The 17,639-nt window shown below is 39.3% G+C and overlaps 1 protein-coding gene across 7 annotated transcripts in view; it reads left to right on the forward strand.

Annotated features, from left to right (window-relative positions):
- LOC5572078 (AP-1 complex subunit gamma-1) overlaps window positions 1-14,546 on the forward strand; it is a 98,022-nt gene extending 83,476 nt beyond the window's left edge. For 6 of the 7 annotated variants that reach the window (XM_021847892.1, XM_021847891.1, XM_021847895.1 and 3 more), the window contains 10 exons: window positions 2,299-2,394; window positions 2,504-2,664; window positions 2,738-3,122; window positions 8,738-8,951; window positions 9,095-9,233; window positions 9,297-9,597; window positions 9,656-10,126; window positions 10,184-10,324; window positions 10,386-10,493; window positions 13,108-14,546. In XM_021847892.1, coding sequence (XP_021703584.1) covers window positions 2,299-2,394; window positions 2,504-2,664; window positions 2,738-3,122; window positions 8,738-8,951; window positions 9,095-9,233; window positions 9,297-9,597; window positions 9,656-10,126; window positions 10,184-10,324; window positions 10,386-10,493; window positions 13,108-13,215 — 2,124 coding nt within the window. In that variant the 3' untranslated portion in view covers window positions 13,216-14,546. The remainder of the gene's footprint in view (window positions 1-2,298; window positions 2,395-2,503; window positions 2,665-2,737; window positions 3,123-8,737; window positions 8,952-9,094; window positions 9,234-9,296; window positions 9,598-9,655; window positions 10,127-10,183; window positions 10,325-10,385; window positions 10,494-13,107) is intronic. The other variant, XM_021847896.1, reaches the window with a different exon arrangement.
- Window positions 14,547-17,639: the final 3,093 nt, after the last annotated feature.

The raw sequence follows: 17,639 nt of genomic DNA on the forward strand, positions 1-17,639 counted from the left end.
ACTTCAAAACCTTACTACAGACTGTTGTCTACAGTAGAATTCCTTTAACTTTTTTCTGGAGGAATTTTTATCTTAAGTTTTGCAAGATCTCCCGTAGGAATCCCTGAAAAACTAAAAGGGAATTGTTTAGAGAAATTACTAGAAAATATTCTCTAGTAATGCATAGAGTATTTTTGGATGCAGAGCCAGAGAAATTCCGCCAGGAATCTCACAAGCAAGGATACAAACCGCTTGGAAGGCGGTTGTTCTTTATCCTGCGAGTAAATCGACAACGACAAACACACCTAAGCTCCGTGAAAAATAATCACAATAGAATATCGCAAGATTGCAATGGCCCTGTCATTCTTCTTTAGTTTGCTCTTCCAATTTCGAAGGCTGGTTGAACCTTCGTGGATCAGTTTTTGTGCGTCAATTCAGCACAAAAATACTGGGATAGTGTAGAGTGACGTCGTTAAACAATGTCTATGACTGATGCAGGGGGTAACATTTAACAAATCTTTCAAAGCAGAATAGAACAATCCTGTTAAAAGCTTCGACTGGCCACTGCCGACTCAACTGACACAGTGCAAACCGTGGTTAGAGTCCGCAGCTACAAAGCAAAGCCATGCTCAAGGTGTCTGGGTTCGATTTTCAGTCGGTCCAGGATCTTTTCATAATGGAAATTTCCTTGACTTCCCTTGGCATAGAGTATCATCGAACTTGCCACACGATATACGAATGCGAAAATGGCAACATTGGCAATGCAAACTCTCAGTTAATAATTGTGGAAGTGCTCATTGAACACTAGGCTGAGAAGCAGGCTCTGTCCATGATCATAGTATAAATCTTTCACATGAAGCGAAAAATGCCTCTAAAACCGATTTTTAGTAGTTTAGGCAGAACTAGTATGGTTTTTGCCACCAAATATCGCCGTATAAGCCCAACAATACTGAATTCTAGATTTTACAATATTCTGTTTGAATACACCAAACTTATTTTCCCCTGCCTTAAAAATTCATCTATTTAATTACACTCTCTGTACACCAATCCGATCGAATCTCATAAATTAGTGCTTCCAATGAATAGTCAAATAATTCATTCATCACTGTTAAACCATTATCCTTTTAGTACTTGTTGTTGAATGCATTTTCGCCAGCTCATTATATTATGCATGCAACTGTTCGGAATGTGCATCCAGTCGGCAGAAAATGTGTGGCATGTGCAAAACCACCACTTCGCAGCCCGCAGTGAGTGACGGAATGCAACATTTCCCCAAAGATTGCATACTGGAAAGACGAAGCTCCGATGAATATTGCTGGAGCTTGCCCAACATTGTAGGAAATACAGATTTAGAAGCGATGAAACATTTCTTGCAAAATTAAGGAAAACGACCTTTGGTAACTTTACGCTTGTTGTTTCTAAGCAAATGAATGATTAGTCATTTAAACTATCAGTACTTAGAGAGGAGTTAGAGGTTGTTCTTCTATCTGTCACAGCGATTCTAAATAAGTTCATTTAGATGATCAGAAACAACTAGCTACACACCTGCTTACCAATGGCTTTTAGTGCGTTATCATAAATTACGCGAAATTTGCTAAAATTTAATTATTGCTCGGCCACGCGCATCCGATTGTTTCGTGTTGCTCAACTGCTAATCGTCTTGATATGCTGTCTTTGATGTTCCTATATTCATGCGATGGCCAATGGTTCTGTGTTGCTTGCCATTCAGCGTTGTTCATTAAGTATTCAAATTTCCTCAACTTATTTTTTGTGTTTCTACTTTTTCTTGAGACGGTTTGCCTTTTTCGTTTTTCATATGAAAATAACCCTTATCAGTCCAGCGAAAACCTGGTGATTCAAAAGTACAACTTTAATTGGTATTTCTGCAAACATATCTCTGCATGAAATTTGATACTTCTTAATTTACTTGAACTGCTTTATATGTTAATGTTTTACAGCCATGTTCCATTTCATATTCCAACCTGTACTATGGCAAAAAAGCAGAATGCAGTTGCATTGAGGGCACTTTTTTCTATTGTTCGTCATCTCATGATTCATGTGCATCATATCTCAAATGAGAAATTTCCGTCCGACCGTCCATCACAGACTGAGAATCCATTACCATAGCTGCAAAAAAATGAGCAAAAAAATACTTCTTTTCATTGTGCTTTATCATTGCAACACAAGAAAATAAAACCCCAATGTGTCGCATTCAATGTGCTGTGGAAGAAAGTTCCGACGAGACGACGAAGCACTTCTACCAACGTTAATCTAATTTTCTTTTCCCATTTTCTTTCCCGCCACCATCGACTCGAGTAGATTGTCCCCAATCTGGTGCGGATCCTTAAAAATCTAATCCTCGCTGGTTACTCACCGGAGCACGACGTGAGTGGGGTGAGCGATCCATTCCTGCAGGTAAGTTCACATCACTTCGCAACCGTTTGTCGCGTTGAGTTTCTCTTTGATGTTATAAAAATGTAAATGAATTGACGTCCTATTTTTCTTCTGTCGGGTACGTTGCTAGGTGAAAATCCTCCGATTACTGAGAATACTGGGCCACAACGACCCGGATGCTTCGGAGGCGATGAACGACATCCTCGCACAGGTCGCCACCAACACCGAGACGAGTAAAAACGTTGGCAACACAATCCTGTACGAAACGGTGCTGTCCATTATGGATATCAAGTAAGTGAAGGGCAGTTCATTTTCGGTTGACCTAGTTTGTGCTAAATGAATTCTGATTCTTTCCCATCTCCAGATCCGAAGGTGGCCTCCGAGTGCTGGCAGTCAACATTCTCGGTCGATTCCTGCTGAACAGCGACAAGAACATCCGCTACGTGGCCCTCAATACGCTTCTGCGGACGGTTCATGCCGATATCAGTGCCGTCCAGCGGCATCGTAGCACCATTTTGGAATGCCTCAAGGATCCGGACGTTTCGATTCGACGGCGGGCGATGGAGCTCTCGTTTGCCCTGATCAACTCACAGAACATCCGGGCCATGTCCAAGGAGCTGTTGATCTTCCTGGAGAAGGCGGACGCCGAGTTCAAGGCGCAGTGCAGCAGTCGGATGGTGCACGTGGCCGAGCGGTACGCTACGTCGATTCGCTGGCGATTGGATACACTGCTGAGTGTGCTCATTGCGGTAAGCTAATTCATCCTTAACTTGCTGAATGCGATGGTGTGTTTTGGTAATGATTTGAAACAGGAGAAAGGCTGCTTTTCTACATATTGGTTATATTGGAGTTTCTCCACTACTTAGATATGGCGTTAGTTCAGAAAATTGATAAAAAAAACCATAAATTTATAAAAAAGATTTTATAACATTTTGCGGTAATCCATTCCGCGGTATACATTTTCGCGGTTAGTACCATTTGACGGTGTTATTTCGCAGTCCGGTATACCGTTTCGCGGTTTATATAGGAATGTTCCTTCTTAACAATTCGAAAGAACCATAGGCTGTACAAAAGAAAATCAATTGGTTCTGCACTGACATAGTTGAAAAAAGTATCAACATAGGGAAAGTGTACCAGTTATGGCCATAGTGGTTCCCTATTTGGCCATATGCAAAATTTGGATAACTTTTACATTTTTAATCCTTTTGAATGTTTTAACATCAAGATTTATCCTTAATTTTACTGCTAAAACACAAAAGATTTTTCAAAATGTAAAAGCACACAAGATATCACGTATGGCGAAATAGGGAACCACTATGGCCATAACTGGTACACCTACCCTACTTTATGCATGTTAGCGCGTACAGTGATACATTTTTAAGTCAATAGAAACTATCAAGACTGAGTTTTATCACTTTGAAATGCAAGCTGAAAAGTCATCATTGTTGCCAAAACGAATGACGGGCTACTTAGCCTCAACTGTATTAGTAATCATCCTTATATTTGACATTATTACTTCAATTTACAATCATCTAAAGTTTTGATGAATGAAAAATAGTTTTCCAAAATACACTTTACAAAATAGATGTTTTATCTTTGGATTTTACACTTTTCCTCAATTTTGAACATGGTCATCTTGCCATGGTGCAAACTTATTGATATACTCAAACAATTTACTACACGGCCAAAAAAGTATAAATGAATTTGTTAACACAACAAAAATACCACTTTAAATTACCAAAATTTATATGAAAAGGTCAATTTTTGGACTTCTATGTACTTTCGACATTATTTACGTTGTGATATTGATTTTAAATTGAACTTTGTGGCTGTTACCGTTTTGATTCATATTAGCCTCAATGAAGAGTATAACCCAGCATAGAGCATACAAAATAAATAATTCTGTATGATTCTTTAGCGTTATCAAGCGTCGGAAGCCCTTAACTTTCGAATGGTGGGTAAACAAAACGCTTCCGCAACTTGAATAATTCAAAATGTGTGGCCTTTTCATGATTCTTATTCCGGATGCTTCCTCACTTTTGCCTCATAGTGCGGACATTTTGATTCGAACTCCGGACAGCTCATGATAACCATTAATGGAACAGTCAACTCATCAATTGAAATCGTCAAATCACTAAAGAGACATCTAAGCTAGTTTGACATTATAAATAAAAAAAAATAGTTATGAGAAAAGCTTACTAAAACGAGCCTTAGAATTGAGAACTTTTGAACGGCAAAAATTGAAACATTTCGTGTGAAATATTTCTCATACAAAGTAGAGTGTCCGGAATTTGAAGCTGTCCGTAAAAATTTGAAGCTGTCCGTCCGTGCTCATCTTGCTCCGCCTACCGCTAGTTATCTTTCGAAACTAACAACTATTTTAACAGTAAAATAACGAAAACTATGCATAGGGGTAGACAGGGCGACATGATCATACGGGGCAATACGGACCACCTCTGATTTGAAATTTTAAATTGATTTGGACCCCGATGACCTTAGGACCTCATAAACAACCCCCTGAAATAAGCGCTAGTTCTTGAAGCCAGCCGCTATCTGCGTGGCGCTATTGCTGAGCAAACAAGTTTAGGCTTTGACCCCATCAAACCCCGTGCGGTAGCGACAAATGTCGCATGTGAAAAAAAAACTATTGATAATCGTTTATCATTGCGCCAAATAAATTTGGGTAAATTTTCTTGTGACTACCGAAAACTGGATAAAATTATATGCACTAACCTCTAGAATGATAAGTAAAATATGAATGTCGCATTTGAAAACGAGTGTGTTTCGTGCTTAAATTGTTAGTTTTGGGCGAGCTGTCAAATCAGCACCAATATTTTGGCTTCACTTCAGTTGTTCGTGGATGACAGCCGTTTCAGTCCTGTGCTCATAAAGGATGATTGTACATTGAAGATGATAGGGGGTGGTCCATTAAATACGTAAGGGTTTATGGGGGGAGGGGGAGTTTAAAATTTCTTACGCGCATAACAAACTGTTTTTGATTTTCATGCATAAAATATTAGAATGGGGGAAGGCCCCCGGTCGGAAAACCGCTAAAATTGTCTTACGTAAATTAACAGATCGTGATAAATGGATGATGGTACCGGGTGCCCCCGTTGGTTTGACCACATTTAATCTGAACACTTTTTAATTTGTACCCCGATAATTTACACATCTCCACAAAGGTTACTGGGAAGGATGTTTGTTAATGGAGAGGATCGTTGGGTCACAGGATTCACTTTGATAAGCGATTAGACCATGATAAATAATTATTGGTGAGATATAAACATGCTTATATGTAAATATAATATTTTAATTTGATATGAACAATACCTATGTTGAGAAAAATTATGCCGACACTTGACGTGACGAACCTTTCAAAGTTTGTTGAATAATGTGAACCTTTCGCAAGTCTACACTCGTAGTGTCGAACCATTCAAAGCTTTTTTTTATTTACAAACATAAAGGTAAAGAGAAAAAGGTGTTTTGATAAAAAAAAAATTAGACATTAATAATTTTTGAATCGAGTTTATGTCGAGACTCACAGGGACGAATCTTTCAAAGTTTGTTGAAAAATCATATTTACGTCTCACCGTTGTAACGATTAAAGGTGCAGTCATACATATTTTATAGATTAGAAATAGTAGCATGAAACGAGCTCACCAATTGATCCGTCATCCTTGAGCAGCAACAATCCACTTTCAGCTTCACTCGTTTGCTCGGCTATATAAAACGACTCAGAGAAAATAGGCGCGCCACCCGAGAGGGAAAAAAACTGACGACTGCTCGGGCTTTCTTGACGCACTGCCCAGGAGCAAGCGTCAACGTCGAAGGATCAAAAAGAACTAATCGAACGCGGCACTTTTTCACTTTACTCGACCGACGCGCGACATGTTTGATCCTGCCCACATCGCCGGCCCCCGCAGGAGCATACGTCAAGGTCTAAGGATCAAACACAACTCTCGAGCTATTGTGTTTTTGTACAACAGAGATGTAAAAACTTCGCGACAACTGGAAAAGCAACTATACGATGAAAAGTGTAAGCTTTGCGTTCTTATGAGCATTTTGAGAGGCAGGATCCTATAATGTTCAAATTTTGGGGTTTTCTCGTAGCACTAATTTATAAAACACAACCACTAGGTTTTACGTTCAAAGTACAAGAGACCGACAGAGGCCTGCGTTTATTGTAATAACCGGTACATCGTATTTTATCGTTTTATCTCTCATCTCTCAATTATCGTTTATATTCCTTTCTCTCTGAGATGGTCTTGGCTGTTTGTTCGAATTTAACAGATCCGTCATTGATTTCAAAATTTGCAAAAGCAGTTTTTTCGTTAAAAATCAAGAAAATTTACATGAAAATGTAACACATTTCCATTCATTTTTTTTTGTTTTGAACAGAAAAACTGCTGTTGTAGTTTTGATGATGACTATGATTACGATGACGGATCCTTTCACAATATTTCTTATCTCGATATCGAGTTAGAGAACCATAGCAAAAGTTGGATTCATGAGTACTTCGATGGTTCCTTGGATCGTATTTGCACTGGTTGTGTGTTCTATAACTCGATACCTGCCTAACTCGATGGTCCCTTCAATATCGAGTTACGGAGAGTTGACTGTAACATGAATACTATGCAATAGTTACTAACGGGTGTTCAATAAAAACTAAGTTTTTCAGTCATATAGTAAAAATTTTTTGTTCAGTATTTTATATTTTAAACATAATGTTTGTTCTTAAAAAAAAAGTCAATGAATATTGGAGAAGGGCCCTAATCAGCCTCATGACGCTTAGTCGCAATGCTCTCACAACATCGCTAAACGGCACTGACGTCCATATTCCGGATACAATTCCAGATTCTCAACGTTAACTGCTTCGTATCCTTGGTCCGCCAATAATTTTTGTACACTAAGGTACTGAGGGAGCTGAACAAATCTTCAATGGGATGGCACTGGGACAAGGAAACCGTACAACACGCTTGCGAATTGCTTGCTTTCGAGGTGAAATGTATAACTTTCCCAATAGAAACATTAAAAATAAATTTTATAGAATTCGAAAGGAATTTTCTCAGGAATCGATTGGTGACGGTTCCATCTACGTGGGACAACTATGGTGCCCGTTTTGCACCGATTTTTTGGAAAGACTAGATTTTCATAAGTAGATGAAAAAACCGAATTCAGTACTATACCATTTAATTCCACTAGAGTTTGTATCCTTTGACAGATACGCGTATTTCGACCTCAACTGTAAGGCCGTCTTCAGTGTTGTGTACTAGATTCGACTTCGTACACTGAAGACGGCCTTACAGTTGAGGTCGAAATACGCGTATCTGTCAAAGGATACAAACTCTAGTGGAATTAAATGGTATAGTACTAAATTCGGGTTTTTCATCTACTTATAGGTATTCTACTAAACAGCTCGAAGATTTATTATCATCATAGATTTTCATGTTGTTTTGTGTAAAACTGTCTTATTGTGGAGAATATTTCCCATGAATTTCATCATTCCTAATCCATTCAACAATTGTTTACAGAGAACATTGTAAAAGATGGAAATTTAGGGGAGTTTGGGACCAAATGTACAATTTGATGTATTTGAAAAGAACTTTTTGTTTTTAATTTTTTAACGTGTTTTTAACGAAATAAATTCTTAAATAGTTAATAATCATCATTATAGCTTGCAATCACAAGTTGTGAAATTTGTACAAAATGTATGGTTAACAATTATGCTTAATGCAAAACATTGTGAATAATTTACATTCTTTTATCACACATTCCAAACAATATGTTTGCAATATTGTTTGCCGTTAGCCTCATTGATAGGAGGTAGGGGGAGCATATAGTTTTATGGCTGTGTTTGTCCCAATTTCCCTAAAGACGATATGTACCATAATTTGAACAGATATCTCTGAAATCAATTCATTACGAACTAAATTGTTTTTTTCAGATGATACAATATTTATACCATGAAACATAGGAAATTATGGGGATCTTTCACAAATAAATAAAAAAAAAAATGAATCTATCAAAAAACTATCCTCAGTTTTTTTTTCTTATTGAAGATAATTACTCAGGGTCAAGTTAGTTACACAATAATTACTGTAATAATTTCAAAAAAAAAAACACGATATATTCTGAGCTAGTGCCATCATGCGGTTCCAACTGATTGATGCGTAACAAGTAGCCATTTGTGCAACTAAAGAATGTATAATTTTATACAAAACAGTTTCTGAGATATAAGCGTCTGAATTAAGCTTACTTTTGATCCTTTCAGTATTTGGGGTAAATATGATTCCAGGTCACAGACATTGTAAATTTTATTTGAAATAGACAAAACGTTAAATAAAACATCGATTGTTGATTGCAGGCTGGCAACTACGTGCGGGACGATGTCGTGTCTTCCACCATTCAGCTGATTCTGAACAGCCCACCGGAAGAGCAGGCCTACATCGGACTCCGACTGTGGGACTCGCTTCACAACATTACCAACTCGTTCGAGGATAAGCAACCTCTGCTGCAGGTGGCCGTTTGGACGATCGGAGAGTACGGCGACCTGGTGTTGAGCAGCGAACGCATTGAAGGTAATGTTATGGTGATAACATAATGTTGAACCTGTTCTCTTTAGATGTCACCTAGATTAGTGTGATTCATTTTCACGTAGTTGTGCAACACTAGTAGAACGTAGTTTCTTTTTTTCTCTCTCGTTTTCGTTTCTAAACCAAAGATGTTGAAATTCCTGCAGAGAGTGAACTGGTGGAACTGTACCAGAAGCTTCTGTGGTCTACATCCGTGTCGACGGCTAGCAAACAGTACACGTTGGTGTCGCTGGCCAAGCTCAGCACTAGAATCAACTCGAAAGAGGAGTAAGTTCTACAAGATTTTTTTCAAAGTGCATCATATGATTTACATTGTACGTCTTTTCTTAGGGAGGCTCGGGCGAAACAGATCATCGAAGCGTTCGGTTCACACCTACACATCGATCTGCAGCAGCGTGGTGTGGAGTTTTCACAGCTCTTCCGTGACTACAGCCATCTGCGTCCGGCTCTGCTGGAAAAGATGCCCAAGATACAGAAATCGCTGCCCAATGGAAACGACAGCAGTGGCATCTTCGACGAGCACTCGAATAGTATCGATCTGATCGAAGGTGACGACCTGGAAAGCAGCGGGTTGATGTCCCTTTCCGGGGGAGGAGGAGGTGGCGGAAGCTTGAAAGTGGGGTCTGATTCGGTGAGGTTTAGAGTTGATTGATCACTTGACACACTATTAACTTTCTTGTTTCCATCAGAATGCTCTTCTGGACCTCCTGGGAGGTGGAAGCGACGATCCAGCCGATGGCCTAGGCATTGTTCCACCAACAAACTCCATCATCCCAACGGCGAACACCAACGGAAAGGCCCCCATGCCGAGCAGTTCAAACAATCAGGACCTGTTGGATCTGCTCGGAGGGTTGGATATGCCGGCCAGTACTCCACCGGCAGCGATTCCACCGTTGGGCGGCGGTATTGGTTTGGACCTGAACAGTCTGAACGACAACAGTATAAAGGCTGCCACGACAAGCACTCCCGCCGGAACGTTGCCAACGGGTATGACGGGTTCGTCTTCGTTCGGCGGATTGGACAATCTGCTGAACTCGAACGTAACGTTGCCGGCGACGACAACAATTCCAACGGGGCTGGCTTCACCGACCAGCCTCATCAATAGCAGTAGTACCGCCAATAGCCTTTTCAGCGACTTCTCGTCGATTAATAATAACGAGGTGGGTGTTTTTTCGTCGGTTGGGATTTCACGTCAATTACAGTTTTGTCGATTTCAGGAGCACGCGAAAACTCTAACAGCCTTAGATAAGAACGGTCTACTTGTACAGTTAGTGGCGAAGAATAGCGGTGGTTGTCTGCAGATCGTCATGACAGCTGTAAATAACTCGTTAACCACACTAGAACAATACCTTTTCCAGGTAAATTGGAGAGTAAAACCCCATGGAAGACGTTGATTGTTAACTTATGACCTTTTTTCAGGCTGCCGTTCCCCGAAGCTTTACGTTACAAATGCTATCGCCGTCAGGTTCCACTCTTGCACCGGGAGGAACCATCACTCAGGAGATGCGAGTAACCAGCACTGCAAAGGTGAGTACAAATAATATTTGACTTTTGATTGTTTCTTCAGGTTTCTTAATAAGATTTTCTGCTGATTTCTATAAAACTGGCGGATTGAGTTTGTCACGGTCGCCATACGAAAAAACGTCGTGGTTAATGATTATATACCTAGTTATCGCTTTATTTTCAAAATCAAAAAGTCATAATTGCAAACCCACTAGTTCGGTTTTATGTTCGCTATAAATTGAACATTGTTTATACCAGATAACAGTGGAAAATGCGGAGGCTAGGCTCTGTAGTAGAAAAACGATTATCAATAATACCCATTCATGTGCAGTCGCACTGAATGATCTCCGGCTCTGCTCTACATCCCAATAGAATGGATGTATCTTCTGGAGTGAACATGTTTGTTTTTTTGAAGTTTCGTCAGTATGATAATCGTTGTCATACATTAGATATCAGACTGCTGCATTGGTTCAGTATTGTCGCACTTTGTTTGATCATAGCTGTAGATGTATACAATTTCAGAGCCGCCAGAAAACACTGAGAACTATAAATGACCGGCGGAAAAAAATACGGTAAACACAAAGGGATGGTACACATATTATGTCACGCAGTAGCGCAACCAGGATTTGACTCTAGGGGGGGTTTTGTAAACTTGAAGATGATGTGTTTTTGGGAAAGTAAACGGGTGTAAAAAATTTCACATTAAGGAAAAATCGTAACACCATATGCAAAATTAAGCTTTTCTCATCCACCCTGGGCATCCATTTTTATATGAATTTACAACGCTCCTCTAAGGACATCTGTTGCACCTGGTGAAATTTTCCAAAAGTATTACGAAATACTTTTTTGGGTTTGGAAAAACCTTCAGGTTCCAAAAAATATTTCGTTCTCTACAAGCATTGTCTTAGATTACATTTTGTATATGTGAATGGCTAAACGGGATTACAATATTCTTATATCGATTAAATTTACATTTTTCGTAGTTTGTTCGAAAGTATATCCAAGCTGCACATACATTAGCGTGATAGCGTTCAATTACTCTTCGTCTGTTCCGTTTCTTAAATACGTTTTCAAGTTTTTCATCGAAAAGAATGATCTTTCAGTGTAAGTCGCAGTAAGAAGCATTGTAACTATCATTAGCAGTTTGTCGAAGGCATATCAGCATTGGAAATATCGAAACGGAAGTTTGTGAATTTTTGGCTTAGTAACAGAACCACGATCTCCATTAATCTTCCCTAAGATTTTTATTTGTGACCATTAAAAACTAAGGAATTGCTCCTCCGCAAATGCACGTGTTCTCTGTAGGTCATACAATATGGCTAATTGCTGAGCCATCTGAAAGATTTTTAAAAACATCAAATTTTACAATTATCATCGTTTTAAACGTTCTCGATATGCATACATATCTGCTTGTTTGTTTGACAGACTTCTTTTAAGAAACCTGTAGATTTTTCATAAAATAAAGCGAGAAAATTAAGTTTTTTAAACACATCGAAGGTATTCAGATAAGAGAGCCACTTCTTAGAAGTTTAGAACAATATTATATTTAACACAACTTACTGCTCCGATGTTGGTGGATTTTATGGTTGAATTTCAAAAGTATGTTTGATAATTCTTATAAAAATTTTCTGCTCTGGGGGGGGGATATGACCCCCAAAACCCCCCCTTGGTTGCGCCACTGATGTCACGCTAAATTTCGACTTTTTTTACCCCCCCCCCTTTGTCACGTTTTTGTATGAGTCCTTCGAAAATTTTGTAAGGCTTGTCACGCTTGGCTTGACCCCCCCCCCCTTGGAGCGTGACGTAATTTGTGCATGACCCCTAATATTGGAAAAGTAATTAGTAGAATGTCAGTGGATTTTATTACAGATCCTTGGCTGATTCTAGCTAGATTCATTAAGGTTGGTGAAAAGCTGATTCACAAAGATAATTGACAAATTTCTTGGAAGATCTACACGGTTTCTTACAGAAAACCGGGACAGATTCATTAGGAATTCCGTTTGGTGGATTCCTGGAGTTACTGATTATACTGATCCTTGGTGAAATCTTGTCTGGATTACTAGTTTGACTAGTCCATGATGTTTGACAAAGTCCTTATGAGACCCGACCCCTGCAGAGTTTTTTTTTAATTTTTTTTTCAAGATTTACAGCATTTTTTTTACAATCCCCAAAAAAAATTCTTGTGAGATAATTTATGAATCCATGGCGAGATCTTTAATGGATGAATAAATGGAGATGCCATGAGATATTCTTAAGCAGATTTTTATTTAGTTATTGCCGATATTATTTGCAAAATTTTAAATGAATTCCTTTGAAGAAGCTTTTTTTTTTGGATTTGTGTCAAGAATATTAACCAGTTTTATCATATTATATCGATCAGTTTTATCAAAAATTAAGAAGTGTTTGTTTCTTCAGTTGACCGCTTTGTAACGGTCGCCATATAGAGATAACAATTCAATTCTTTGAAGTCAATATATGTACACTCGAGTTTTATGGATACTGAAATCTCTCAAACCAAATAACCGTCTAATGTCAAAGCTTCCTTATAGGGAACAAGGTCCATTCGCCCCACCAACTAGAATTATAGAAATTTCACCATAACGTTTTCTCTACTCTCGCCCCCTCCATCCGAAATCAGGCCACCCTCCGAATGCGACTGCGGATATCCTACCAGTGCGATGGCAATCCCATCCTGGAGCAGACCGAAGTGTCCGGATTCCCCGAGGAACCCACACCGCTCGAATGAGGTCCGAACTGGAACGTAAACATAACAGTTAAGTTTTAGTTTGCTCGTCGGCCTGCCGTTTTGACGGCTTGGGAGCCGAATTTCAGTTCAGGTTTCTTCTTCCGTCTTCAAACTGTGGTGAGTTTATTGTGTATGGACAAGAGTTTTGGTTTTAAGTGATCTAGGGACAATTTTTAACAAAGGCTAATCGAACCCATTGTGACAGAAAAGAAGCAGAAAATCGTCAGTCCTTCCGAAATCTACTCTACTTAGCCGGGTAACCATTAGGGTCGTTTTATTTGCTGCCACATGGGGCACTTCTCAACACAGAAACTAGTTAACTAACCCCCCTAAATCGCTATGAATTATATTAAAATTAATAATCTATATATAAAAAAAGAAAGTAAAACAAAAACACTACTAGTGAGATAGATAATATATTCATAAGAAATAGCGTGTGGCATGACTGCGAATTAGAGGTGAGCTTCTGCTAGAGTGATTGGACTTAGAATGAGTAAAGTTGTAAATAATTCGTAATGAAAACTGAAGGAGAAAAGCGATATTAATATTAGTACACCTTAGAACCGGAACGTGCAAGCAAGAAACCCCATGTTTTTGAAACAACTAGTTACTCGGGAAAATAAGAAGAAAAAGAAGAACGTTGGCTCAAACAGAGGACTCTGTCTCTATGCTCGATGACATATTTTTGATTCTTGTGTAGTCTTTCGGTTTTCCACACGAATTCGCTTTCATAGTGTAATTTCTCCAGACTAGCAAAGCGATAAAATACTAGAAGCAAGTGTACTGTTTTCCGTCCAAATACACCCAATTCGATGCATGATGAATGTGCGTGTGAAAAGAAAAAAAAAAAACGATGGCGTGAGATTCGGAGAATTTCCGGCTTTTCTTCCTTGACTCGCAACAAGGTCGAGAAAATCAAACTTATGTGTATGGCAATGCTCTAAAGGGCAAAAGTTTCGCTTTCTAAAATCAGACTTTTAAAACATTCTTACTGCTAAGTTTCGACTAGTGTCTCTCCGTGTTCGAATTCTGAGATGATGACAATATCTACTACTTATCTAAACCTATCTTAAACAGTTGTTTTACATCCGATAAATCGGGACGTTTCAATTTGTTTGACTCAGTCCGTTATTACGCTTCACAGATACGAAGAACGAACACAGTATTTTTGTACCATGAGGAAAATTAGCGATGTGAAGTCGAAGTTATAAGGAAAAAAAATGGAAGAAAAGCGATAAAACATGTTATTCACAATGATGTTTAGAGAAACACAGACAACTACTAAATTGATATGAATGAAATGTAGGGATTAGAGGTGTGTGAAAGTAACCTACATAGAATGAACCTACTAAATGCAGAATGCTGCATCACCAAACTAGAGTGGTGTACGCTTTAGAATGAGTGATTATGTCTAGGTGATAACCGAGAAAGAAGCAGTTAAGACAGCTATAAATATATGTATAATACACGATCCTATAACATTTCCCCGAATACCATTACCCCGAAAACCATCACCCCGAATGTCATTACCCCGAATGGTCATGTACCCCGAAAACCAGTACCCCGAAATCCATTACCCCGAATAGCCCGTTACCCCGAATACCATTTCCCCGAATGGACCATAACCCCGAATTTTCTTGGCACCAAAACTTAATATCACTTACAGGCTTGCACTTGATTTTGTAAGGATGGTTGTTTTCGCAGCAATAGATTATTTTTCGAACTGATGATAATGTTGATATTGATTTCGTTTTCATATGTTAATGTTAGAGACCGCTCCAGCCCTCCATTAAATCGTTGTATTATTTTATGGTAATGCATAATTTTATTTTTATATTGTTGGTGGCAATGCGAGCTCAACATATTCTGGAATGGTACTAGACTACGGTTCGAAAAATCTTAGGTGAATATGTTAACTGATATTATACTGACACTATTTAAAAAAATACATAGCTAATGAACAGCTGACGATAAAAAGAGAAAAATCACTGATGAAAACGTAAATAATTATGATGCCGACAATCGCTTTGCAAGTGCAACTTACAAAAGAATATCTGATAATTAAAAGAAGGACAAATCGCTTATTGGAAATTGTAATACCAACAAGATGTAATACAAACAGGTAATGCGAGCTTATTTTCAAGGTTGCTCGTCTGAAGTCACTGTCAACTTTGAATTTCGCTCAAGACAATAGTGTCAGTCGATTTTTTGACAACCAACGCTCAAAGTTTAACTCAAACAGTACAACTCGAAAGAACAGCCTGTAACTCAAAGAAGGAAAAATCATTGATTACAATTTTTACACTTCCATTATACAAACTCAAAAGAACAGCCGATGATTGAAAAAAATGAAAAATCATTTATATTACGCCGACAACTATTTTAGCACTACCAGGAAAACATCGCTTTTTGTACACAGTACGTGGAAGATGGATTTTTACGTGGAAGATGGATTTTTACGTGGAAGATGGATTTTTAGGGTCAAATTCGCGAGCGTCCATGAAGAGTTTCTTGAAGTACATCACTGATTTTCGGGGAAGTATCGCATTCGGGGAACTGGTTTTCGGGGTAATGGTTTTCGGGGTAATGTGGCATTCGGGGTAACGTTGCATTCGGGGTAATGGTTTTCGGGGTACTGGTTTTCGGGGAGATGGTTTTCGGGGTAATGGTATTCGGGGAAGTGTTATAGGACCTAATACACAGACACCCGATTGTAATATGAAAGTTGTTTTCACTTAAGTGCTTATTCTTAAACTAGAACAGCCGAAACGATCCAGTTTGTTGTAGGGAACAAGTCACAATCGTTCTCTTATGAAATTTGTACGTAATTTTTGCCTCAGTGAATACAGCGCCTCTACATCTCGATTCACAGTTGCCGGAAGATGAATGGCTTAACGAAGCCTCTCTTTAAAGCTGCAGGTGTACAATGAAAGCAGCTACCTGAAGCTACCAACGATATAGGGTTTTGGCCAGCTTAAAAAAATGTGTGTTTTAGAATTATATGGAAAACCTATTTATACTACAAATATGTCAAACGCATGCTTTCAATCCATATTATGTATGGAAAATATCTAAACTGAGCTGAAACCATTTTGTTGCTTTGAAAATCTCTTTGGTTAATATAGGCCACCAGAACCAGTTACGATCAGAGATTTATTTTCGGTCCATAAATTGACCAATCATATTGATTTCTTATGCGAGTGGCCAAATTAGGAGTACCCTGACCAGATAAGGTGTTCGGTACCTAGAATAATAAGGAAAATTAATCATTTTTCTTATGTTCTGAATCAATTCGGACCAGTAAATTAATGTTACTCTGTCATGTGAATGTGATCTACTGAACACCAAAAGATTCATGCTGATTCGCTTTGTTAAACGGTTAAATAATCCGCTATGGCTATGACTGGCGTATGGCCAAAACCGGTACTTCTACCCTAGGCGAAAGCATCGTCGGGTTCATGGAACGGAGATATAGTTCGACGAAGAGTTCAGGTATGTTGCGAAGGAGAATGGCGCAGTGTGGTGTGCAGTACGTGACAGATTGGGAAGCTTTATGGAACTAAAGTGACATTTAGAAAAAAGTTCATTTATAGAAATGGAGCAGCTGCATCGTTCACAAGAAACATTGAAGTTCTACAAGAAGCTCAACACGTCCCGAAAAGACTTCTCGCCGCAAACTGAACTGTGTAGGAATAAGCAACATATCTTGGCGGACGGACGTGCAGTGATTGAAAGGCGGATTCACAATCATGTCGAACACCTGAATGGCACTGAAAATAGAGGCAAAGTTGGTCAAGACAGAAAATCGCGAGAATTGTCTTACGTAACTGATTTAATTTCATTTATTTAGTTAACATCTAGACATATAACACTGAATCAACAATTTAACGCTACAATACTCGGTTCGTGGTCGCATCTCTCCATCCTCGGTTCTGCCCCACGCTCGCCAAATCGATACGCACTTGATCCGCCCACCTAGCTCGCTGCGCTCCTCGTCTTCTTGTACCGACCGGATCCGAGGCAAACACCATCTTTGCAGGGTTGCTGTCCGGCATTCTTGCAACATGCCATGCCCATCGTATCCTTCCAGCTTTGGCCACCTTCTGCATACTGGGTTCGCCGTAGAGTTGGGCGAACTCGTGGTTCATCCTTCGCCGCCACATACCGTTTTCCTGCACACCGCCAAAGATCGTCCTAAGCACCCGACGTTCGAAGAATCCAAGTGCTTGCAGGTCTTCCTCGAGCATCGTCCACGTCACGTCTCATGTCCGTAGAGGACTACCGGCCCTATGAGCGTTTTGTACATCGTACATTTGGTGCGGGCGTCTTCACCGTTTTCGTCTTCAAGATCACTTGATCTTACTTCTACGGACTCTTGATACATTGTTGCCATGGGTGGCAACGGGTGTAGGATGTCCTCGTAC

Source organism: Aedes aegypti, chromosome 2, assembly GCF_002204515.2.
Source record: "Aedes aegypti strain LVP_AGWG chromosome 2, AaegL5.0 Primary Assembly, whole genome shotgun sequence".
Classification (NCBI taxonomy): Eukaryota; Metazoa; Arthropoda; class Insecta; order Diptera; family Culicidae; genus Aedes; species Aedes aegypti.